Below are 26,382 nucleotides of genomic sequence, written 5' to 3'. Positions count from 1 at the left end.
TATCTGTAGAGAAAAAGCCTGCAACCTTGCTATGGTATCACCTGTAGTCATCAGGTGTGCATATTTTAAGAACAAAAACCCATCTCCATCTCCCTTAAGTGATGGCCTCCCAGCGCACACCCCACCCACTAGCCCGCCCCCGGGGACAGAGTGTGGTGTCTGACTGTTCATCTACCACAAGGGAAGGGTCTCCCTGGGGAATGATAAATCCAGACATACCTTTCCGTTGTGAATGTAAAACCAATGAATGGCAAATGTAATCCAGAAAAGCCTGTGTGAGAACCAGGAGGTAATATTTCCTGCATAAGAACATATACAACACAAATGAAATCTACATTCAAACAAACAGGTAAAAAGAGGAAAGATGGTTACAGTCACGGTGACAGGAGGCACTGGGCAGAACATGTGGCCTTTGAGAATGCGGATTCCATGGTGTCCTCTGCAGGGGAGCTGAGTATGGCAGATCTGTCTTTCTCAAGCCTGGCCCCATACGCTGTATATACAATAAAGCTCACAGGATACACGCAATGATTTTGATGATGACAATGGCACAGGCCGTTACCAGGTTAGTGATTTTCAAAGACTTCTTAAAGCTACAGAATTCACTGCTTAACACAACTGTGTGCTGAGTCCAACAGTGTGAAGAGGTATGGCCCCTCTGAGGACACGGGACAGAGCCTGGGGACTCTCAGGTTCTTGACCTAAGACAAGGGGCCCCAAGGCAAAAGGGAACCCAAAGGTAGACTATTTTAGATAAGTTTATTATAACTCTATTTTTCATTCTGAGGATCTTTCTTTATTAAAAACTATAACCAGGGGCCAGGCACAGTGGCTCATGCCTGTAGTCCCAGCGATTTGGAAGGCTGAGGCGGGTGGATTGCTTGAGACCAGGAGTTCGAGACCAGCCTAGGCCAACATGGTGAAACCCCATCTCTACTAAAAATACAAAAATTAGCTAGATGTGGCGGTGTGCGCCTGTAATCCCAGCTACTCGAGAGGCCGAGGCACGAGACTTGATTGAACACGGGAGGCTGAGGTTGCAGTGAGCTGTTGTAACACTGTACTCCAGCCTGGGTGACAGAATGAGACCAGTCTCAAAAAATAAAAACTATAAGCAAAGTTCTTTATCTGGGAAATTTCAGTGTGGAAGGAGTTGGAGTCTGGAGTTAGAGTCTAGGAAAACAATTCTTTGAACAACGACAATACTTTTCTCGGCCTTTCCTCCATGTGGTCTGAAGTTCAGCCCTTATTTTGAATGTGAAGCCATCAAAGCAAGTATTCGGTGCAAACAGATTTAACTTTTCTCCTTTTTTTTTTTTTTTTTTTTGAGATGGAGTCTCACTCTGTCACCCAGGTCGGAGTGCAGTGGCGTATTCTCAGGCACTGCAACCTCCACCTCTTGGGTTCAAGCGATTCTCCTGCCTCAGCCTCCCAAGTAGCTGGGTTACAGACACCCGCTATCATGCCCGGCTAATTTCTATATTTTTAGTAGAGGTGGGGTTTCACCAGGTTGGCCAGGCTGGTCTCGAAATCCTGACCTCACGGATCCGCCCACCTCAGCCTCCCGAAGTGCTGGGACTACAGGGGTGAATCACCACGCCTGGCCCAGATACAACTTTTCCATGACCCTACAAGGGGTACTTCATAGTTTCTAAGAACCTCTGCTCCTCCCATTAAACTACTAGGAGTTTCCCCAGGTTCACGGTCATTCATTTCGAGAGGTCCTGGGGATGAAACATACAGAGTGAATGATGATGCTTCAGTGTAAGAAACTCTCTAAATTAATAAGCAACAAAGAAGATTTTCCTTTTATTTGGTTAAACCTCAGTTTGTCTATCCCCAAACGAAGTCACACATGTATGGGTTTGATGAGAACAAAAGAATTTTACGAGATATGAGCAAAATTCTCCAGGACCAAAGGTACTGGCTAGTGCATCAAAGAGGCCCTGTCAGAGCCGACTGGAACACCAGACAAGTCCCACAGCCGGAACCCAACTCAGAAAATCCTGATCTTAAATATCAGTGCAGAGACTCAAAATCTGTTATCATCATCTTTGTTCTGAACTCTTGCTGTATAAAGAAACATCAACGCAGACACAAAGCGCTGTAATGTTAGAAAGATTTAACGTGCTCTCACATGTAGGGAAAAGACCAGGAACTGAAAGGCCGCCACACTGCCTATGAGACTGTAGGCTAAGCCCATGTCTTGGCGTCTTTCAACCTAAAAAACCTAAAATGTGGTGACAGGGTTGCAGTGAAGCTCTAATACAATGATGTATGTGACACTGCTTTGAAAAGCATCAAGTAGGCCGGGTGTGGTGGCTCACACCTGTAATCCCAGCACTTTGGGAGGCAGAGACGGGTGGATGATGTGGTCAGGAGATCGAGACTATCCTGGCCAACATGGTGAAACCCCGTCTCTACTATAAATACAAAAATTAGCTGGGCATGGTGGCACATGCCTGTAGTCCCGACAGCTACTTGGGAGGCTGAGGCAGGAGAATGGCTTGAACCAGGGAGTCAGAGGTTGCAGTGAGCTGACATTGCACCACTGCACTCCAGCCTGGCGACAGAGCAAGACTCTGTCTCAAAAACAAAAAGTATCAAGTACCGTGAAAATAAAAGCAAAAGTATTTCTGTTGAGTTCCAAAACAAAAGAGCTGTTTAACTGAATTTTACTCAAGTTGAGTCATCCATCATTTTTTAAAGGAATATTAAGGATCCAGCTGAAGGCTGGAATAAAAAGCACACTGTGTCTTGAGTGCCAAATTTCACAGCTTTATGGTGTACTACTGACTTGATAAGCAACGCCATCAACGCAGCACTGCATGTCAGACCCACAGCCAGCAACCCTGAGGACGGTGCTTTCCCACTCACCGTGTTTCTCAGCACGTCGTCATCCACGTCGAAGTTGGATGTGTCAGAGGGACTGCTCACGTCGGGAATATAAGGTGCTTCTAGGTTTCGTATATTTTCCCAATTTAGACCTTCAAAAAACGCATGCTTTTTGAAATCCTCTATTCCATTCTGCCCCAGCCGGCGCTCTCTACTGCAGATCAGTCTCTGGATGAGGTCTTTCGCTTCTTCAGACACATCTGTGACATGGGACGGGAACTGGAATCGCTCCTGCAGGGGGTGGAAAAACACCGGTGGACAGGTGGACGCATTCAGAGTCTAAGGTGTACGGACATTATAGGAAACAAAGTAGAAATGGTAGCTTCAAAGCAGGTCACTTTTTATTTCATGGGAACTAAATGCAATCCAAAGCTACTAAATTTCCATTCCCAAAAGGCAAACAAGAAAACCAGAGGTCCTTCTGGTTTTACTCATTGTAGACTTGTGACCACATTGTATGTAAATGACACATTTTTACCTATGGAGGTGGCAAGGAATGTGGGAAACACGCCGTGTGCGGGAAGAGGGACAGGCGCAGCCCTGTCAGAACACACAGTGCGAGCGTCACGGCGGCTCCGCTTCTGGAAACTCACACTAAAAAAGCAGTTGCTAAGAGAAAACACAGCATGCTCAGGACTGCACTGTATTTTGACCAAGAAAACTGCAAATTACCTACATGCCCATCAAAAAAGTGACTCGTTAAAAAAGATACTGGCTAGGGCACAGTGACTCACGCCTGTAATCCCAGCATTTTGGGAGGCCGAGGTGGGCAGATCACCTGAGATCAGGAGTTACAGACCATCCTGACCAACAAGGTGAAACCCCGTCTCTACTAAAAATACAAAAATTACCGGGCATGGTGGCGGCCTGTAATCCCAGCTACTTGGGAGGCTGAGGCAGGAGAATCGCTTAAACTCGGGAGGTGCAAGTTGCAGTGAGCCAAGATCGCGCCACTGCACTCTAGCCTGGGTGACAAGAGCGAGATTCCATCTCAAAACAAAAAAGATGGGGCACAAAGAAAAAGGAACATGTCTGTGTACTGATATAGAAAGACACCAAAGATATAATGACAAAAAACTGTTGATATGTAACATGATGCCACGTATCTAAACACACACATGCGTGCGTGCACACACGTGCTTAGGTCTGCCAAGGCCACACACCCTCACGGTAGAGTGGGCTGAGAGCTGAGCCACCACCTCTGTCATCTACGGAAAGGAAGAACAATGTCACCTGCTTCACGGAGTGCCTGACCCAAGAGCCCACAGGTGGTCAGAACTCAGTGACTGCTGGCAGGCTCTTAGTAATAACAAAGTCCCAATTGCTACTTTAACAGAATTTGTCACTAAGAAGTAGATGAGATGATTTTCATTATATGCAATATGCATTTTTGCATTGTCTGAAGTTTTTACAGGGGGTATCTATTAATTTACAAATAAAAATATGCTTCTACTTTGGGAAAGACATTTTTTACAACTGTAACTTTTGCTTGGATTTGGAGTTAAATGGAAAACCAGTTACCACTTTAGTGTTAATCTGCTCCCTATGAGAGCGAACTGTGGGAGACACTGGCTGGAGGACAGGCCAGCACTGAATCAGGATCATTCTGGGATCTGCGCGTGTGCACAGGAGACAGCGGGGAGGGAAATGCTATGAGCATGCTGGTAGAGAGGGTGAAATCGGCATTAGAAAGACACATAACTGACCGGGCGCGATGGCTCACGCCTGTAATCCCAGCACTTTGGGAGGCCAAGGTGGGTGGATTGCCTGAAGTCAGGAGTCCGAGACAAGCTTTGCTAACATGGTGAAACCCTGTCTCTACTAAAAATACAAAAAAATTAGCCAGGTGTGGTGGCAGGCACCTATAATCCCAGCTACTCAGGAAACTGAGGCAGGAGAGTTGCTTGAACCTGGGAGGCATAGCTGAGATTGCACCATTGCACTCCAGCCTGGGCGACAAGAGCGAAACTCCGTCTCAAAAAAAAGAAAAAAAGACAGGCAGGAGAATCGCTTGAACCCGGGAGGCGGAGGGTGCAGTGAGCCGAGATTGCGCCACTGCACTCCAGCCTGGGCGACAGAGTGAGACTCCATCTCAAAAAAGAAAGACACATGACTAAGGAAAATTTTTAAAGAGAAATAAAAAATATCAGACAGAAGAGAAAATGATAAAAAGGAAAACAAAGGAGGTGGAGAGAGGTGACATGGAAGTGAGAAAGTGAACAGTTCATAAAGGGAAGGAGGAAAAGAGGAAACAGGATGGGGAGGATGCAGGGCTCCACCATCTGGAGACACGTGATCATTTACAGGGACTGATTTCTGGGGAACGGACTTGAGAATCAAAGTTGGCACCTAACCAGTGAATCTAGAGCCACAGGTCAAAGGGCCCACCTGGACCTCCCCACTGGCCACCCCCGGGCACCTCACTCCACGCGCCTACGCAGATGACACGCCTGTCTACAGAAGCCTGCCTCCCCTCCAGGAAGCCAGCTTGGAGCAGGCCAGCATCCTTCCCCTGAGAGTGGGGGCGGGGGTCACCCTCAGAACCTCCTTTCCCTTCCTCTGGCGCCCACATCTCCTGGTGCCGACCCCGCCTCCGGACGCCCTCTCCCATGTCTACTCCAGTCCGCCTGTCCCCAGTTTGGTCCAAACCCCGTCACCTCTTCCTGAACTACTTGCGTCACTTCCTAACGGATCTTCCTGCACTAGTTATGCTCTCTGTACTTTAGGCCTGAGTCAGGTACCAAAAAAAAACGCAACGTCTTACTTCATGGTTCATGATCTTCCCGTAGGTCTCCACGAGTGACTCCGCATAAAACGGCGTTTCTCCATAGAGCATCTCATACATGCAGACACCCAGAGACCACCAGTCACACTCAGGCCCGTATTTGCCCATGCCGTCCTCCATCGCCTGCAGGATCTCCGGCGAGATGTAGTCAGGGGTGCCCACGGCCACGGAGGACTGCACCTTAGGGGAGAAGGAGGTGCTGAAGGAAACCCTAGGGGGCATCTCCAATTGCGTATTTCCAACTACTTTCTCTAAAATTTATAGCAGAGGCAGAAAATGAAATAATCATAGAATAAAACTGATGAGTGATCGTGTTTTTTAAACCCAGTAATTCAAGCTGAGTATAGTGCCTCGAGCCTGTAGCCTCAGCTCCTTGGGAGGCTGAGGCAGGAGAACCGCTTGAGCCCAGGAGCTCAAGGCCAACACGGGCAACATGGTCCCCAACCCTGTCTCTAATGAAACAAAACAGAGTTTAAAAACCTCGATAATGCAAAATTCAATGCAAATAAATATTCTCTTGAAGCACTAAACATTATGCGGCTCCCAGAATACATGAAACTCTTGTACACATGGTCTGTCAATACCCAAATACCAGCCACAGCCCCAAACAGTGCCTCTCCAATCCCCCAGGGCTGGCATTTCCCACTCTCTGTCGCTGCTCCCAGTGTGGTGCGGGGGCCACGCGTGCATGGGCCAGCTTTTCTGATTTTCATGTGCAGCACGCAGGGACTCTTGTGTAGGGTCTCTTGTTAGATTAGAGACTCCGGTGGGGCCCAAGAGGCTGCATTTCTAATAAGCTTCTGGGGGTGCTAAGGCTGCTCACCTGCAGCCCACCCTGTGGTCTTCCTCATGGGAACGTGCGGAAGTTGGTCCAGGCATTAGCCGGGTGCTCAGGCATTCCCTGGACAGGGAACCAGGAGGCTAAGACCGCTCCTACCCCACCCCTCCCCCCCAAGGAGAAAACAGCTCCCCTGCTGTCTACATCAGCAGGCAGGTGCCAGAGTACGGCGACACCTCTGCAGAAAGCTGCGAGGGCATGGGCCACCCGAGCAAGCAGGAGGAGCCTGGCGAAGCTGAGGAATCATCCATCCAGAGAGTGCGATGGAGAGTACAGGGCCATCCCGCCGGGCTAAGTCTCTAAGACCGAGGCTCTGGCAGGAACTGGAGACAACCACAGGCCTGTCTGGGGAAGGCCAGGCTCTCCCGAGGGTCGCCTCTGGTTAGAGAGACACAGGGTCCAAGCAGCACCCCGGAGCCAGTGGTGTGGGAACTGCTCAGGCTGAATGGATCAGCCGAGAACTCTGCCTCCATCACTTCCCTGCACGAGTGCGTGGCCAGCCCACAGGAGCTCCTACAGACAGCGGGACCACTGGGGTGCTGGGCGGTGACTCACGATGAGCAACTACTGTGACGGGGTGCAGTGGAGGTGAGGAGGGTGACCCATGCTCTGGTTATACCATGACGGGGTGCAGTGGAGGTGAGGAGGGTAACCCATGCTCTGGTTATACTGTGACAGGGTGGTATGGAGGTGAGGAGGGTAACCCATGCTCTGGTTATACCATGATGGGGTGGTGTGGAGGGTAACCCATGCCCTGGTTATACCATGACGGGGTGGTGTGGAGGTGAGAAGGGTAATCCATGTTCTGGTTATACTGTGACGGGGTGGTGTGGAGGTGAGAAGGGTGACCCATGCTCTGGTTATACTGTGACAGGGCGCAGTGGAGGTGAGGAGAGTAACCCATGCTCTGGTTATACCATGACGGGGTGGTGTGGAGGTGTGGAGGGTAACCCACGTTCTGGTTCAGACCTGTTCTAGTGACTGAAGACTGGAGTGGAGGACAGCACCCGCCTACCAATTAATCAATATGTGGTCAAGACTTTTAAAAACAAGAGACTGGCTTTGTGGAATGAAAATGAGCAAACTGCTTTACTCCTCATAAAACGTTGTCAGCTGAAGCCAGTTACATGGGTTCTTCCACTACGGCTTGAAAATCTGCCAGTAGGAAAGAAAGGGATTGCTGTATGTTGGGAAAGTATTTTATGTTAGACCTTATGATACGTGTAGGTTTTAAAGAAGACTCCAAACATGTAAGAACAAAACTGCAACAGTGGCCACAGACGCAGTGGAAGCAGTTTGCCGGAAGCAGCTGCCAACAGGGTGTGAGCAGAGCTGGGACTGCCCCCATCAGGCTACTCAGCCACGATGCTGGTCTGACTGTGGGGTGGAGACCACGGGGGCCTGTGGCCTGAGCCTGAGTCTCCTGGTGATAGCCGATCCGGGGGCAACCTCCTGTTCTCCTCCACTGGCGCGAGTGTCAGCTGGCCCCGTAACACTGAGCACCTAGGACTCTATTTCTAGGTCTACGACACCCATAGAGGGGAAACCTCTAGCAGGAAGTTACCTGCCCCAACACAAGTGAGAAAGTACAGTTACATGGTTACTGCCTGCCCACCCGACCAGCCTGGACAGGGCACTTGAAGGAAGAAGCAGAGAGCGCCCTCGATCTGCTACAGGGCTGGCATGCTTTTAGCCACCTTGGGATTGAGGACACCTGACAACTCCCATCTGGAAGGCACACATATTACTTTTGTAAACATAAAAAGCAATAAAGATGCTTTCCAACTTAATTTTTATTTGGGAAACAAAACTCCCCAAACAGAAAATTTCAACTATCTCCAAAATTGATTCATTTTCTGAATATACTTGGTTTCTTAATTGTACCTCAAATTGAAAACTTCCCTTCTAACTATATGCCAAACCCAAAACCAAATGGAAAATCTCCAACAAAAATACCTACAGTTCCATCATCATTCATCTTCAAACATGATCCAAAGTCAGCCAGGCGGATATGACCATTCACGTCCAAAAGGACATTGTCAGGTTTAATGTCTCTGTTAGTAAAATAAATACACAAATTAACCATCTCCGTGCAACACATTAGGTAGGTCAAAGCCCTTAAACAGTGGTGATCAGATGAAGAAATGCTAATATCCTCTTGTGAACAGCTGTCACCATCCAGTACAAATGCCTCTGTGTGACATTCAGCTAGCATGGTGGCAGCCAAAGTCACATCACTGCCCCTCGTTTAGTCCCCAGTTACCCTGGTGAGGCCCTGTGACGATTCCTACTCGTCTGCCCACCCAGCTAACGAGCCCCTCCTGAGCATCTCCTTGGTGCCAGGCACTGCTCTCCAGCCCACCCACCTATGCACGTGACAACGCTGCCCCTGCCTTCATGAAGCCTGCACACGAGCTGAGGTCTTACAAACACAAATAGGCACTGCTGTCTCAGGCAGGCTCACACGGTGCAAGCTCTGTGTTGAGTACCACAGAAAACAGGAATGGGACAAAGGGACAGACGGACACACGTGGAGGGAGCTGGCTGGGGGCTGCCACACAGAGAGATGGCAGTGGTCAGACAAGGTCCAGGAGGCAGGTGGCGATCTGGGGGAAGACTGCTGCAATCCGCCCCATACCCCCCAAAACTGCACTTTATAGACGAAGACATGGAAGCTGAGTCAACTGCCCACAGTTACAGAGCAGCGTGTGCTGGAGCAGGAACATAAACACAGGTCTGTCCCACTAATGCCTGTTTCTAAACTACTTTCTGTGTGCTCTCAAACACATGTGCGGGTGCAGGGCACCTCAGAGCATGAATGCTTTCTTCTGGCACAATAAGCTTACGTGACTCAACAGTATGAATGCAAACAAACTTTAAAAACAAAGACGTTCAGCAAAAGATAAGTACAAGCATGTTCCCAGTGGCACTTGTAACAGCCAAAAGGCAGAAACAATCTAAATCTCCGCCTCCAAGAGAATGGGTAAGTAAACTGGGCTATACTCGTGTAATAGACACCACACCCCAATGAAAACAGATGGGTACCAACTACCCCAGCCACATGAATCAATCTCACACAAACATGGGCAGATGATAATTCTTACCTCAAAACCAGAAACAAAACACAAAACCAGAAACAAAAACACAAAGCAAAAGAAACTCTAGCATATAACACTCCAAACTGAAATAAAATATCCTCAAATAAACATTCAGGAATATGAAAAAGAAAAAAAAACAAAATCCCACAATTACACACACACACACACACACACACACACACACACACACAGAGCCAGGTGCAGTGGCTCACAAACTATAATCCCAGCACTTTGGGAGGCTGAGGCAAGAGAATCACTTGAACCTTGGGAGGCAGAGGCTGTAGTGAGCTGTGATTGCGCCACTGCACTCCAGCCTGGGCGACAGAGCAAGACCCTGTCTCAAAACACAAAAACAAACACACACATGCACACACGCACGCACGCACTAGATAAAAGCATGCAGAAAAGAAGAGCTGATTTAACTCAAGGAAGAAACAGAACAGATAAAATCTTATCAGAAATGAAATTATAAGAGGTCCAAACAAGAACAAATTGAAACAAAAATCTAATGAAAAATTGAAGAAAGGGAAGAAAAGATCTAGAAGAATAAAATGAGGTAAAGAAAGAAGGAAAAGCAGTCAGATAGGAAGCAGCCAGAGGCTAAAGTGGGAGACAGGCAAAGAAGGCCCAACAGATGCATAACTGGAGTCCCTGAAAGAAATCAAAACAAAACATGACTAACATTTGACTACAATCCAAGAGAACTTTCCAGAAATTAAAAAAAAAAAAAATACCTGAATCTAGAATGAGAGGGCCCATAAGATTAAAAAAAAGAAAATATCAATGTCCTCTTTTTTGAAGCCAGCCAAGTTGATATTGATGTTCATATGAAAAGAAAAGCCAGAAAAACCCTGAAGTGAGCTGTGATGGGGGGGATCAGGCCCAGATGACTTCAAAACACACTACACAGCCTCCCTAATTAAAGCAGTGTGGTGCTAGTGTGTGCAGAGGCAGAGAGAAAATGGAATAGAGTAGAATGTCTCGAAACAAACCAACTACATAAAAAAATCAACTACAGGACAAAGATAATACAAATCACTGGGGCAAAGATAGACTTAAATAAGTTGGTGTTGTGACAACTGGAGAACCATTTCAAGATAAAATTAGAACCCTTCCTTGTGCCATATATAAGAATAAACCTGAAATGGACCCAAGATCCACATGGAACAGATGAAACCATATGAATAAAAAAGTAAAAATACTAAAAAACAAAACAACCCCCCCACCACAAAAAAAAAAAAAAAAAAAAAAAAAACCAACACATGGGTTTTCTTTTTCTGGGGGTAATAAAAGGATTTCTCATTCGATTACATATAAAATGTTTAAAAATCTGTGTGGCAAAAAACCACAATGAACCACATCAAAAAACAAATGGCAAATTGGGGAAAAATATTTGTAATATATATTACAGATAAAAGGCAAATACTTCCTTAAGAATTGGGGGGAAAAAGCCAGAAATCCATAAGAAAAGGGTAAAACCCATGAAAAAACTCACATAGGCATGCACACAAAAATACAAACATGATGGTCAACATCATGAGAAAGGTGAAAAAGAAAACTACAATTGTGTACCATCTCTCACCCATCAGAGGGCAAAAATACAGAAGTCTGAAAATACACGGTTGGCAAAGCTGCAAGGACACAGGCACTTTCATCCACTGCGGGTGGGAACACAAATCGGTAATCTCTATGGAGGGAAACTTACAACATCAAATAAACCTACGTATGTATTTTATTTCTCTCTTGATCCAGCAACCCCACTTCTAGACAGTCACCCTAAAGGCACATCATCAAAACAAAAACCACCTTGCACAAGGCTATTTATTTCTACATTTATAATTGCAAAATATTGGAAACTATCTAAATTTCCACTCTTAGGAGACTAGTTGAAAACTATGGTAGTTACCTATGGTAGTTTGCAGTATTATGCAAACATAAAAAAGAACGAAGAGCAAGCCGGGTGCGATGGCTCACGCCTGTAATCCCAGCACTTTGGGAGGCTGAGGCGGGAGGATTGCCTGAGGTTGGGAGTTTGAGACCAGCCTGACCAACATGGAGAAACCCCATCTCTGTTAAAAATACAAAATTAGCTGGGCTGATCGCACTACTGTGCTCCAGCCTGGGCAACAAGAGCGAAACTCCATTTCAAAAAAAAAAAGAATGAAGAGCTCCATGAGTTGATATGGAATGATTTATAGGATACATCACTAAAGTTTTTAAAGATGCAAAGCAGACATTCAGCGTACCACCTTTTGCTTAACAAAGGAGAAACAAGAAAATGTCTGCATGGACAACAGCAGAAGACAGCAGACTGGCTACAGATCCCAGGTTGCCAGCGGAGGTGGGCAGGATAAGGAAGGGGCGACGCTTCTCTGAGTACAACTTCATGCAGTTTTGGTGTTTTGGAAGTATGCTAACGTCCTACGTACTCAAAGAATAAAACTCAATCAACAAAGGCGGAAGGGAAGTCTAAAATGGAAAACTGATTCAAACCAATCAATCCAACAGTATTTCAAATAAATAACAACACTGAAGGGGGAGATGGGGTTAAAACAAAACAAAACAAATCCAAGTGACTTATGAACACAGAACTTGAATTACTGCAGGTGAGGGGTGCGGTCCCAATGAGATGGGGGAAAACCGCAAACAAACCCAGAACTCTTTTTGGCAGGTTTGTTTCTGTGGTGTCATGGGCAGAGCAATTCTAAAGCTATTTTAGACACATCACGGGACTGAGCAAGTGAGCCCACGGACTAACGGTGCTGGGAGTCACAGTTTCAGTAGGAGGAAGACAGAAATCTGGAAAGGGAGGAAGCCAAGAAGTTAACTCATGATTCCCGAGTATGCACAGGTAGACGCGTGTGTCCATGAATGTGCATATACTTCTGTTACTACCTCTGCGCACCGAGGGGCCTAGAAGCAGGCAACCCCATAGTGATGCGCATGCCCAGTACCCAGAACTTGGTCTTCAAAGGCGCTCCCCACTAAAGGGCCTTGAGTTCTTCTGAGAAACAACGGAGTGGGGACAGAGAAGGTACAGGATGAGCCAGAAACTAAGGGCATCCTCAAAAAGTGATGAGGCACAGCGCAAACACAGGAGTCAGCTAGAATGCCAAATATGGGCCAATTTCAGCACAAAAATAAGTAAGATGGTGAATTAAAAACCACTGGGAGAAAAAAGGATCCATGTATCCACACTGATCAGAAACAGACCAGTACACAGGGAGAAAGGAGTTGCTTCCTTACAGCAGAAAGCCAGATGACGACTGGTCAGCGTGGTGGGTCTGGAGTTTATGAGTCAATCTGCAACCATGCAAAGACTGGTCCAGGCAAAAATCGTTAATGGATACTAAATCTCTGGAGGAAATTTTAAAGAGGAAGAGGATATTTGCATGGTCTTAAAAGTATCTTCCCACAGGGAAAAAACTATATAGCAGAAAAATCTAACAAAATCTTAACTGGGTGATGGATTTATCACCACTGAGGGGCTGATGGATATTGTACACCTGTGGATATGACACCCTGAGAAGGACACAATATAGCTATACACACACATTCCAAGAGGAAGGAACACATCATCTCAATCTATCAGGAGGAAACATCAGATCAAACCAAACTGAGAAGTCTTCTACTGAAAAAGCAAGGGACACTGTATTCTCCAAACACATCAATGTTCTCCCAACCTGCCAATGTCGCAACAGAGAAAGGATGAGCAACTATTCTAATTAAAAGAGATTAAAGAAGAGATGACAATAAATGCAACATGCGATCCTGGACTGGATTCTGCACTGGAGGGAAGAAAATACTGTGAGAGACGCTCCTGGGTCAGCTGAAAAAATCTAAGAGGGATGATTAGGTATGAGCAGTGTAAGTAGGAATTTAGGGGTAAATGCTTGTGGTACACGCAGCTTATTCTTAGATGGGTGAGGAGGAATCTGTGCGTGTGTGTACACATGTGGAGAGGGAGGGGGAGGTATATGATAGGAGCCAAAATATTAACAATACGTGAATCTGATTAAAGGTATACAGGTGCTTTTTGTACCATTCTTGCAACCCTTGCATAAGACTGAAATTTTTTAGGTTTGAAATTATTTGAAACATTATTTAAAAAGAAAACTTTTAAAAGAATGCACATGTAATATGATTCCATATATATATATTTTAAAACAGGCAAAGCTGATTTATGCTTTCAGAGCCTCACTGTCTAACATGGTAACCCCTAGCCACAGAGGGCTATTCAAACTCAAATTCATGTAAATTACATAAAATGAAGAATTTGGTTCTTTTGTTGCACCAGCCACATGTTGAGTGCTCATGAGCCACATGTGGCTGGGGCTACCGTATTGAACAGTGCAGATCTAGAACATTCTTTCACTGTGGAAAGTTCTGCATAGCACTGTGGGGGGTGAGGGGTGGGTGACCTCTGGGGAGGGAGTGATGGGGGAGCCCCAAGGGGGCTTATCTGGGTGCTGCTGTGAGTGTGCAGTTTGGAACAATCCACTGAGTTGCACCCCTTGGTTTGGGAGCTTTACTGAATACCTGTGACATACCTCAGTGAGATTCACATAAAGAAGTCAACTGAAATGGACTTTAAAGTTACAAAGAGCCCTCCTATCCCAACTACAGATAACGGTGATTTAAAGGATGTTTTTGCTGGGACCCAGAAATAAAACAGCCACCAGTTATAAATGGCAGACACAGTACCTGCCATGTATAAATTGTCACAATTGACCCTCAGGCCAGCCAGTGTGGTGGGGTAGAGACTGTGCTCCTCTTGCTACGAAGAGGCAGCTGAGGAGCAGTGACTGCTGCCGCCTCCCAGCCAGCGCTGACAGCACAGTGACATCACGAATGACAGCACCTGTGCTCACGTCACACGCTGCAATAACCTAAGAATCCACTCACCGCCTCACCAACTGTTTCAGCACATCAGAATTCAAAAACAACTTTAGTCTCACATTACTTTAGCAGCTTTGACACAAAATCTTTAAGTCTGAAAGAAAAAATCAAAAGGAAAACATCTGCTGAATATATATATATATATATTTTTTTTTTTAGACAGAGTCTCACTCTGTCACCCAGGCTGGAGGGCAGTGGCACAATCTCAGCTCACTGCAACCTCCGACTCCCTGGGTTCAAGCGATTCTCATACCTCAGCCTCCCAAGTAGCTGGGATTACAGGCGTGCGCTACCACGCCCAGCTAGCTTTTTGCATTTTTAGTAGAGACAGGGTTTTGCTATGTTGGCCAGGCTGGTCTTGAACTTGTGAGCTCAAGCAATCCACTCATCTCAGCCTCCCAAAGTGTTGGGATTATAGGCGTGAGCCACTGCACCTGGCCCATCTGCTGAATATATTATTTTCACTAATAAAAATCCTCTTTTCTTGGAAGTGTCTACTATACATATTTAAATATATCTCAATTAAATTTGCTTCAGAGTAACAAATTCTTCTTCATACGTTATATATATTACGTTCACTTCCCAACAGACTCTACCAGTGTTGGGAAGAAAGGCAGGTATCTGCAACTCTGAAGGCTACATGCAGAGGGCATGCTGACACTGCACCTGACGCCGCAGGTGGGTTCTCAATGAGCCGCTCCACATGGGATGCGAGGCTTCTGGCCAAGAGCACGTCTATTAACAGCACTTTTGGGGACATCTAATAGACTCTCCCACGTCCACCAGTTTTTCTGCATTCCTTTCTCATGAAAAAAGAGTGAAAGGCAGAAAGAGAGCGGGACAGTTGGAAGGATGAGAGGATGGAGGGAAAGAGGGATGGAGGGAAAGAGGGAGGGAGGGAGGGGAAATAAAGACCAACACTCCTGGAAGTAGAAGCAGACCCAGCCCCTGCCCTGCCCTCCCCATGACCAGGGCGCTCAGAGGTGCTCACTTGACCTCACAAACCTTTCACCATGGCTTCCGGCCTCCACTCCCTTCTGTGAGTCACCCATGTAAATAAAAGATGACCAGTTTTATGACAAGGAAGACTTGAAGTAACGCATACAGGACAAATGTATGAAGAGATGCTCAAGGAGGTTCTGTAACAAGCTCTATACCTGGCTGCCGGGAAGAAATGGATTAAAGACAAGGATAATGAGACTACTTTATTTAGACTGGAACAAACTGGTTCTTCTCCCCCAAAATCTCATCATTTGGGCTTAACTTTTTTGGTTTGGGAATGGAAGGCAGGGCAATTCACAGAGAAATGGAGAAATGATTATATAGGAAAATGTTTAAGGCAAATAACCATAATTTCGCATACGCACAAAAAATGTCCCAAGTGGCCTGAGACAGGCTGGGAAGACATAGAAGAGAGTAAGGAGGCGCTGAGACATGCCAGCATGGACTGAGACAGGCTAGGAAGACACAGAAGAGGGTAAGGAGGCGCCGAGACGCGCCACAACAAGTGTTCTATGGACTGAGTTAGCAGGAATGCAACGACCAGAGTCCAGGCTAAACAGGACCTGGCTGCCAGGAATTCCCTACAAAACAGGGATGTTTTTCCAGGGGCCACCCCAGGACCACCAACACCAGTACACTCTGGGAAGACAGGCCGAGGAGACATCTCCGGAAGGCCATCTGCCTTGTATACCTTCCAGGGGCCTGCAAGTGCTGGCCATCTGCACGCACTGGGGGTCATCTGTGCAGTATAATTCTGCATTTAAAATATGTGGTGGTGGTTGATTTTTTTTTTAAGTGAACTTGCTGTCTGTGTGAGGAAAGCTCTCCTGACAGAAGAGCACTGGAGGTTCAGGGCAAGGGCTGGCCTATGGCTCCCAACCGCCAAGGCCTTTAGCTGGGCAGGTGGTCCCCAGGCCAACTGAGAGAGCTGATGGTCCCCATTGGCCACTGTGCTGGCACTGCCTGTGTCCATTCTCCTCTAAAACCAGGGAGCAGCGGCATCTTCAGGGGAGAGTCAGGCACAGGGCTGAGAAGCAGCTCTAGGCTCCCCCAAGCGCCTTTTCTCCCAGCTGCTGAGATTCTGGCTAAAATCACTGGCACCCAGCCGGTGGGGGTGAAAGAGCCATGGTGAAGTGCAGGCTTTATTTCTCCCTTCCAGTTCTTCCTCTGACACACTGAAAAGGGAGGCTGCTTCTGTCCCTCACCGTCCCATTTCTGAGTGATGTCAACTCCCACTTCCAACTGTTCCCCTTGTGGAGCTTCCTGCTGCAAAACCAACAGAGGTCTGATTCCCACAGCAGGTGCGCCTCAGGCTCCAGAGCACAGTCCAACACCTGGGGTGTGGCTCCAGAGCCACTCTGACCACCAGATCTTCTCTCCGAGGTTTTCTTTTCTTTTCGTCGATTTCCTCTACTTCATCTTCTGCCTCTTGTACTCAACTTTCTACTTTAGCTTTTATTTTCCAAGACTTTTTGTTTTCTATTCTTTTTTTTTTTTTAATTATACTTTAGGTTTTAGGGTACATGTGCATATATTCTTTTTCTTAAAATTTATACTCTGTTCTTATTTTGTTCATACACTATACTCTCTGCTCTCTCTTTAGGGATGTGATGTTCTCTCTCTTTTTTTTTGTTTTTTTTTGAGACAGATTTTCGCTCTTGTTCCCTGGGCTGGAGTGCAATGGCACAATCTTGGCTCACTGCAACCTCCACTTCGCGGCTTTAAGCGATTCTTCTGCCCCAGCCTCCCGAGCAGCTGAGAGTACAGATGCTCATCACTAAGCCTGGCTAATTTTTTGTATTTTTAGTAGAGACGGGGTTTTACCATGTTGGCCAGGCAGGTCTCAAACTCCTGACCTCAGGTGATCCACCTGCCTCGGCCCCCCAAAGTGCTGGGATTACAGGCGTGAGCCACTGTGGCCGATGTGCTCTCTTTGAAACCCTTTGTGTCATTCATGATCTCTGCCTTTCCGGATATCATCAGGGGCTGACCTCTCAGGAGCTGTACCCACCTGTGAGGGGCATGCGCTGGGTCCTGGTCTCCCACTGATTTCCTCACCCAGAAAGCTTTTGGGGTCCAGCTGCGGAAGCCAGGCAGCAGCTGTGAAACCTGCAGATCCCCGCAGCACCTGACCAACCCCAGGAAGGGGCCCAAGCGGCAGCACAGTGGCACGGGCTCCAAACCACGCCGTAACGTCGGCCAGCGGCACCACTCTGGCGCCAATGACATTTCTTTCTGACCCTACCAAATGTTCGCAATGCCCCACCTGAGACTGGGGTAAGACAGGCCTCCTAGAAAAATCTCTGTTCTAGTCTTAGATTGCATCTGGGCACTCAGTCTGAATAATGAGTTAATGTGGGGGGAAAAATAAAGTTTTAAAATTACATATTTTGATGTCTACTATGCCCGGAGTCAAACGACTGAGCAAAGCTTCTACACAGCCAATTAAGAGAATGAGGATGGCTCACGCCTGTAATCCCAGCACTTTGGGAGGCCAAGGCGGGCAGATCACGAGGTCAGGAGATCAAGACCATTCTGGCTAACACGGTGAAACCCTGTCTCTACTAAAAATACAAAAAAATTAGCTGGGCGTGGTGGCGGGCGCCTGTAGTCCCAGCTACTCGGGAGGCTGAGGCAGGAGAATGGCGTGAACCCGGGAGGCGGAGCTTGCAGTGAGCCGAGATCATGCCACTGCACTCCAGCCTGGGCGACAGAGTAAGACTCCATCTCAAAAAAAAAAAAAAAAAAAAAAAAAAAAGAGAGAGAATGAGGAGAACGTTTTCTCTTTAGGGAGAGAAAAACAATTAAAAAGGTGATCAAACTAATTTCCCTGGAGATCTGTGATAAATACAAAGACATTTATTTCTCTATTGTGAATTAAGTTCTACCAAGAAGACAGTATAAAATCTAAATGTTAAAATCTATACTAACTTATGGGCCAGGGGTGGTGGCTCATGCCTGTAATCCCAGCACTTTGGGAGACCGAGGTGGGTGGATCACCTGAGGTCAGGAGTTCTAGACCAGCCTGACCAACATGGAGAAACCCCATCTCTACTAAAAACACAAAATTAGTTGGGTGTGGTGGTGCATGCCTGTAATCCCAGCTACTCGGGAGGCTGAGGCAAGAGAATTGCTTGAATCTGGGAGGTGGAGACTGCAGTGAGCTGAGATCGCGCCATTGCACTCCAGCCTGGGCAACAAGAGACTCCATCTCAAAAAAAAAAAAAAAAAAAACCCTATACTAACTTATAAAAGCAGGCATAACTATGTTAAGAAATGTATTTTTTAAAAAGAAAGAAAGAGAAAGCAATGTCCACAATCTCATCGCACTAAATGAGTGTCTGTTCCTTTGGGACAGTTCCCTGTGTGCTGGGAGGTGCGAGCCATCAGCAATGAGACTAAGGCAAGGTGCCCACCTCTCTAGCCTCAACTGCCTCCTCTAGCAACGAGGCAGCACTCCAGCAAGACGGAAGAGCTGTAACTCAGTGATGCCCTCGCTCCCCACACAGGAGAGGCTGTGCCTGCTTGGGAAAGCCTCCTGATCACCACGGAGGGGGCCCGAGCACAGGCCTACAGCTCAGAACACAAAGCCATGGAGACCACGACGGCCTCACGCCTCTCAAGAGCAGCCTCCAGGTGGAGGACACAGACACGTGATGCCTGCAAAGTCCCAAGGGGAAAGTGGTTTCCAACCAAAATCTCCACACTGGATAAAGCACCAGGCACAGACACACATGGAATAAAGGCACTGATCTCAAAAAACTATCTCATATACCCCCTTCCAGACAGCACTGGAGGACATGCACTACCAAGCCAAACTAAAAAGCCAAGAAAAAGAAAAATGAACAGCTCGGAAAACCAGGGAGCCAGTCCCAGAAAGGGAGAGGGGATCCCTGCACTTGAAAAGCCATCTCGGAACGAGTGCAGCACAGGACAAATGAGGAACCAACGCAGGAGAGACGAGGGGAACGATGGAAGGGACAGCGCCAAGGAAAACCAGACCATGACTACCCAATGCGTGTCCGGTACGGAGCTTCATAATGTGGCCACAATATCTGGGCACAAATTAGTGACAGCTACAAAGAAAAGCTAATAAAAAGCAAGGCAATTATCAACTCCAGAGAAAGCAGAAGTTTATGTAAGTGTAGTTCTCAACTGCAAAGCTGCTGTCATAGTTACGCAGTCATAGTATTATCAACACCAAATGCTGACTGAACCATAGCTAAAAGGATGGTTTTCGACCATTCTAATCAGGATGATGTGGGACCGGGTGCGGTGGCTCACGCCTGTAATCCTAACACTTTGGGAGTCCGAGGTGGGCAGATCACTTGAGGTCAAGAGTTCAAGACCAGCCTGGCCAACATGGCGAAATCCCGTCTCTACTAAAAATACAAAAAAAATTAGCCAGGCGTGGTGGCTACTCAGGAGCCTGAGAGGCAGGAGAATCTCTTGAACCCAGGAGGCAGAGGCTACAGTGAGTGAAATCGTGCCACTGCACTCCAGCCTGGATGGCAGAGCGAGACTCCATCCTAAAAAATATATCAAAATAAAAATAAAAAGGATGATGTGAGAGAAAGGAAGAGAGTTTGGAAGTATACGGTGAGAGAGATGGGTGAGAGAGAGGAAGAGGTAATTATGTAAAAGAGTTAAAATTTCAATTTAATAGATGTGATCTAAAGCCAAAAAAGAAAAGAAAGAAATTAGCAATATAAACCTGTGACTTAAGACACATGAAGGTAGATGCTGGAAAAATAATTTTACAAGTTTACAATAGTTACCTGACCAAGTGTAATCAGCGGGGCCAGGGCTGGGCTTGGTTTTGGTTGGAGGCTCTATAGAAATGTTTGACTTTTTAAACCTATTACCATAAAATTATCTTGTAATAAAAATACAAGTAAAACTAGTTTTTAAAAACAACAGAAACCAAAACAAACCACAGGACTGAATCTTTGAGACTCAGGACAAGAGGGATGCGAAGATGTGGACTCAGTGGCTGAGTCACTGGGGAGCTGCCCTCCCAGCCGAGAAGGCAGAGGGGGCCCCGGAGAGCAAGAGAGGGAGCTGCTTCAGGCCTCTGTCCCACACGCTCTCTCAGCTCAAGTCCTGCATGTCGTAGTGACGGAAGCCTCTTCCTCAAGCCCATATTTCCTTTGTGAGTGTGTCCTGGGGGCCTTCAGGGGTCAGCACGGCACAGAGAAGACCAGAGTTGAGAAAGAATGTGGAGACAGAGGGCCCCAGGCCCCACACGAGACATTCCAGGGTGGTAGGGACAGAGGACCCCACGGCCCACGTGAGCCCCAGGGAGCACAGGTTTAGGGAGGGGGTCTCGGGCAGTAGAGACAGAGGATCCTGGACCCCACGTGAGCCCCAGGGAGCACAGGCATTTCAGGGAGGGGGTCTCGGATGGGGAGAAGTTGAGTAAATATCAAATAAGTATCAAAAGACACAGTGGCTTCAGCTGACAGCAGACCATCACAACTGTTAACAGTGAGAGCTGGGATCCACTGGGTGCTGGGGCTGGAAGACGGCGATGTGGCCAAATCAGTCTGAGCTGCGGCAGCTCAAAGTAGGGACTCGCTACCTACATGGCTTCTTGGGATGGCCTGGACTTGGGAGCTCTGAAAGTAGTATTTTAACAATTAAACGTGGTTTCCATAAAGTGTATCAGAAGCCGGTTACCTGTGCACGTAATGAAGCTGATGGATGGAGTCAATGGCCAGCACCATTTCACCAATGTAGAACCTCGCCATATCTTCTGGAAGCTTGTCTTCAAATTTGCTGAGCAGGGTCAGTAAATCACCACCCACATAGTAATCCATGACTAAGTACTACAAATTGGAAAGAGAAGGGGAGAGAATACCACATTTAGTCACCACTAAACCTGACAATTACGGGCCAGCCTTCCACGGCGAGGTTCTCAGGCTCCAGGTCTGGCTCGTGGCATCTCAGCTGCTCTTCTGTCACCCAAGACCCTCCTTCTGGAATGCGCACCCCGATGCGTCCACGCCGCCGCCATCTTCAGGGATGCATATGGCAGACAGCGGACTTCAGTAAGTGATGTATTTAATCAATGGGAGGAATGATGAAAGGGCTTGATGTTGGAGAGGGCACTCTAAAAGCTAGTGACCCAAAGCAGAAGCACAGTTAATAGCCCATCAATCCTATGGGTTTAAAAATAATTCTCCAGGACCTCATGTTATGTGAGGACGACACCAGACCAGAGAAGGGAGGCGAAGTATCTAACATCACACGTGGTATCAGCAGTTCTTATTGGAAAGATTATATCATAAAAGAGCCGAAAGATAATTACTTATAGGTTCACTCCAACAGAAACCTCAGAAAAGCTCCTGCTTAAGTAGAAATTGGAGTAATGGAAGAAAAACCATCTGCTAGCAGGGCTGAGCCCGTCACCTCCCTGTGAGTCCCCTTGCCACCGGGCCAGCCGTGCTGGGAGTGGGTGACCCCGAGGTGAGCCTGCATGGAGCTCTGCCGGAGGAGAGCCTGTCTCTTGCAGCACTCAGAAAGCTCAGACCACAAAGCCCACAGTCTGTGGAGGCCCCAGTGGGGAGACCTCACAGGTCAGAGAGGCCCAGGACGGGCAAGACCATCACAGCCAGAGTCAGGGTGGCAGCCAACACCTCCATCTCTGGGGCCGCTGTGCCTCCAGGACTGCTGGGGAAGCACGCGGCCTGAGCCTCACAGGAGCTGCCTTCCTTGGTGCAAATTTCCTGTGAAGAGATGGATGCTCTGGTCTGGACAGCTAGCTTTTAACCAACCCACACAGGGAGGAAACGCCCTGTTTATCAACCGGGACGGTGACCCTGTAGTATTTATTGAGAACCTAATCATATCAGCTGCTGTCACCATGAAGGCCTACGCTCGGGCCCAGGCTGTGAGACACAGGCCAGTGCTGTCCTGTTCACGCTCCCACCTGCCCTCGCCTCTGGCACCAAGACCCCATCGACACGGGAGGCTTGGGGATGGGCTCAGGGTAGCCCAGCAAGCAAGGACAGAGCAAAGACCTGGGCCCAACAGTCAGACTCCACGCCCATCACATCCAACCAGACTGCGGTGTCTCCAAAGGAAGGGAAGCGCCACACCAGTGGGCTTGTCTGAGGAAGGGAGGGGCCCAGCTAATCAGAGGAAATGACAGAAGCCTTCATTTTAGGTCCCTGTTCGCAACAGAATCTTTACCAGCAAACTCTCATCCCTTCCAAGCCTCTCCACAGCTGTCCTGCCCTGTGGAGCCTTCCTCAAGTCTTTCTGCCGCCGCCGAGGGCAGCCTCAGCCTCCCTGCCCTGGCTCAGGCACTGCCCGTCCTTCCCCACCGAGTTTTTCAGTTTGTTCATTCGCTCGTGCACCCTCACCATGGCCATGTTGGCCCCTCTGGCAACAGGGGCGCTGGCATGCACGAGACAGCAAGGTCCTTGGCTCAGCAGAGCTCGCACTGGGGGCGGGAGGGACCGTGGCCAGCACGGAGAGCAGGCAGTGGTGAATGCCAGCTGACCGCAGGCCGCCTGGTGAGGTGGCCAGGCCAGAGGCTGCCAAGCAGAGGCCTGAGGGGAGCCGGGGTCGTCTCCAGATGAAGGAGTGCGTGCAAAGCAGCTAGGAGGAAAGTGGCAGCGGCACCCTGGAGCCTGCCAAATGGGGAGGGCCGGCTACAGTGGGGGCTGCAGCCCCACACTCAGAGCAGTGAATGGGTGATGTTCCCCAACTACGTTCAGAAGCCCAGGCACGCAGGTGCCGCTGTGTGCGGAGGGCAATGGAGAGGGGGTGTGGACGCACACTGCAGACATTCCAAAGGGAGAGGCCCTGGCAGCTGACGGACACACACGGGGCCAGGGGAGATGCAGTGAACGAACGGCCAGGCCCTCGGGCCCCTAAAGAAGGCCGTGGGGTTGAGTCAAGCCCTTACTAGCTGAGCCCCAGCCATGTCCACGTCTGCTGAGAACTCTAAGAGCAGGAGCATCCTACAGCAGCACTGGGTCTGATCAGCGGTCTCCTGGAACATGGTCTGTGAGGAATGCTAACGCGGGAGCTCGTGAGGCAGACGGCGGTGGCCCACTCCAGAAAGAGAACCAGACCTAGTCTGTCCTGTCACAGAACGTGGGGTGCTGAGATAAGCCAGCAAGTTTTAGTTAGCAGTCAAACAGGTTTAATTTTGATAAAACTCCGTGAGATAGCTCCAATAGAAACTGTAGCAGAACCCGCTCTGTGGGTGGTCAGAGGAACCCACGTTTCCATGTCACCATGAGAGGCACCTGACAGCAGCCTGCACTCGGGCCAGCCTCACAACCATAGGAAGAGGAACTGGCCTAACCCTCAACACCCCTGCTCAAGGTGGCAGGTGTGCACCGCAGAGGCCGGCCCCGCAGTCACGGGCCAGAAAGCTTCCCAGGCCTCGCCTTCATTCTCTCATCGTTAATTTTCATGGTACTTCTACCCGGGCAACTCCAAAACCTCAAGAACATGGAATCTTCACAGGGGCTCCTAATTGACGTGTCTTAACTTAGAATAAACGTGGCAACACCTAACGTTTCAGATGGCAGCACACTATGCTAATTTCGAAAAAAATATTAGAAACAAAACAAGAAGCATCATCTTCCTTTGTGCAGATCCCAGTTGCCTGTACTCCTTGGAAACTTCACTCAGTTCTTATCAAAAGCGGAAATGAACTGGAGATAGTCCACTGGGGTCCCAGGAGCAGGGACACTGAGCAGGAAGCAGGGGAGTTTATGTGGAGGTGGCCCCAGAGCAGGGGACCCGGAACCTGCTCGCCAGGCTGGGGCTGGCTCTCGGCCACAGGTGCTGTTATCCATGTGGTCACTCTGGGCAAGTGACTTCGCCTCTCTCTGCCCAAGACACCCCTTATGAAACAGAGGAATCACTGGGTCGTTGGGAAGACTGACGGGGACCCCTGTGGGTCTGAAATGTCCTAAGTGCTCAACAAACACCAGCTGCCCCCTCTGCTGGGCAAACACCTATATGTAAAGTCTACATAATCGGTACACCTTTTTCCCTAATCCTGGGTGTTCAAATCTCAGGGCTTTCTCTGACGCTTCAAGGGTTCCTTTAGGGTGAATGTAGGGATCCCACACTACTCCATCTGCTGTGAACCAATGGAGCGTACAACCCAGGAGCTTCAGGTGGACACGCGTTGGCTGCCATGGAAAAGGAAGCCTCGGGTCCCTGCACACCCCTCTCGCCACCGCTGCAGAAACGGTGCCATTGGGAATGAGCTGGGATCAGACCTGCTTCTCTGAAGTCTGCACACGTCACGTCCACCCAGAGCTCCAGCAGTGGACGCTTTTAGGTTCAGGCAAACCTGGAGAGTCACTCTAGGAATAAAAAGTCCTGAACAAGGCGGTCTGCGGGTCACTCAGCGGCCGAGACCAAGGGCTGGTTTCCCCTTCACCGCTAAGTCAGCTGCCTTAAGAGTGCTGTGGAGGCGAACACGCTTGACAATGCACATGCATGTGCGTCACGAGGCTGGTCCGTCCATCCTGAAAGCAAGCCCTGTTTAAATCAGAAAAATACACAGGCAGCGTGGAGACTAAGAGTCACCTAAAACCTGTCAAAAGGGCCTGGGGCACCTACCCCACCGCGGGAGGACGGGAGGACTGCAGGCCCGCGAGACACACTCCCGGACTCAGCCCTAGATGAGATGGAGGCAAAAACATCCACGTGGCCGAATCCCCACTGCGGTTCCTTATTCTCAATAATCCAAGATTGAAAGTGTTTCAAACTCCCAGCTGATTTAAATGTAATAAACCCAGCGAACAAACTAATCAGCTTCTCTAGTGATTAGAAAAAAACAAAGTCCTTACTTTCACACGTTTACTTTAAAGAAGTTCTACCTGACAATTACTGCATGAAAACAAGCCCCTCCATTTTATCGAGTCCAATACACATTTTTAAAATGTCAGTTCCATGTTGTCTTACTGAATTTTTAGTGACAGCTCAAAGGAATAAAGCCAGAGCGAAAGCGCTGACCGAGTCTCTGGCCGTGCAACCTACCAGGTGGTTCTCGTCCTGAAAGGCGTAGTGCAGCGCGGTGATCCACTGGCAGTCGCCGTTCACCAGCACATCACGCTCCTCTCGGAAGCACGCGGTCTGCAAAGCAATGAGGCATCAGTCTGTGTTCACTGGGAAGTAGGCCAGGGAGGGTACTGCCGGTCTCGGGGTCCCTGCTGGGACAGTGGCTCCAGCCACGGTGTCCCTGCCTTCCAGGCTCCTCCTCGTGCACCACCCCGAGGCTGCTGAGGCTGAGCCATCCCTCATCCCTTCCTCTCCCAAGCCCCGTGCAGGTGCCAAGGGTTGCTGAGGACGCAGTTGCACCCTGCTATCCCACAGGCACCATTTCTGTGGCCAACACTTAGATTCACCCCACCCTCATGTGGATTCCTGACTGGGCTCCTCCCACCTGGCACCTCCTGACTTCTCTACCAGATCAACCTCTGCCAAGTATCAATGGCATGGGCAGCCCCACTCGTCTGCCCTCTCCGTCCTATACCCGCTGTTGAGCTGCTGTGCAGCTGGCAGGAGAGGAGCTCACGTTTGCTGAAATCACAGTATAGTGATGACACGACCATCACGGACTCCACTAGGGAGGCCTACAGCCAGCAGCACAGGGCAAGAGGCTGACCCTCTACCCTGCTACAGCTTCCAAAAGAGTTTTAATGCCCAGGTGGCATCTCTGTTTAAAAGTCACCAGGCCTGGCGGAGCACGGTGGCTCACACCTGTAAATCTAGCACTTTGGGAGGCCAAGGTGGGCGGATCACCTGAGGTCAGGAGTTCAAGACCAGCCTGGCCAACATGATGAAACTCCGTCTCTACTAAAAACTAGAAAAACTAGCTAGGTGTG

General features: G+C 48.6%; 1 protein-coding gene across 3 annotated transcripts in view; it reads right to left on the bottom strand.

Moving 5' to 3' along the window:
• The window catches only part of CDC42BPB (CDC42 binding protein kinase beta), a 127,436-nt gene that overhangs the window by 45,606 nt on the left and 55,448 nt on the right, over nucleotides 1-26,382 (bottom strand). For all 3 annotated transcript variants that reach the window (XR_004028013.1, XM_030803936.1, XM_030803937.1), the window contains exons 4-9: nucleotides 25,535-25,630; nucleotides 21,197-21,345; nucleotides 8,479-8,572; nucleotides 5,660-5,860; nucleotides 2,878-3,126; nucleotides 220-299 (exon numbers count right to left, since the gene is read on the bottom strand). Coding sequence is in view for 2 of the 3 variants with exons in the window: in XM_030803936.1 (XP_030659796.1) it covers nucleotides 220-299; nucleotides 2,878-3,126; nucleotides 5,660-5,860; nucleotides 8,479-8,572; nucleotides 21,197-21,345; nucleotides 25,535-25,630 (869 nt within the window). In the remaining variant the exon portion in view is untranslated. The remainder of the gene's footprint in view (nucleotides 1-219; nucleotides 300-2,877; nucleotides 3,127-5,659; nucleotides 5,861-8,478; nucleotides 8,573-21,196; nucleotides 21,346-25,534; nucleotides 25,631-26,382) is intronic.

This window comes from Nomascus leucogenys, chromosome 22a, assembly GCF_006542625.1.
Source record: "Nomascus leucogenys isolate Asia chromosome 22a, Asia_NLE_v1, whole genome shotgun sequence".
NCBI lineage: Eukaryota > Metazoa > Chordata > Mammalia > Primates > Hylobatidae > Nomascus > Nomascus leucogenys.
Note: the sequence above shows the minus strand (reverse complement) of the source record. Positions and strands in the feature narration are given on the sequence as shown.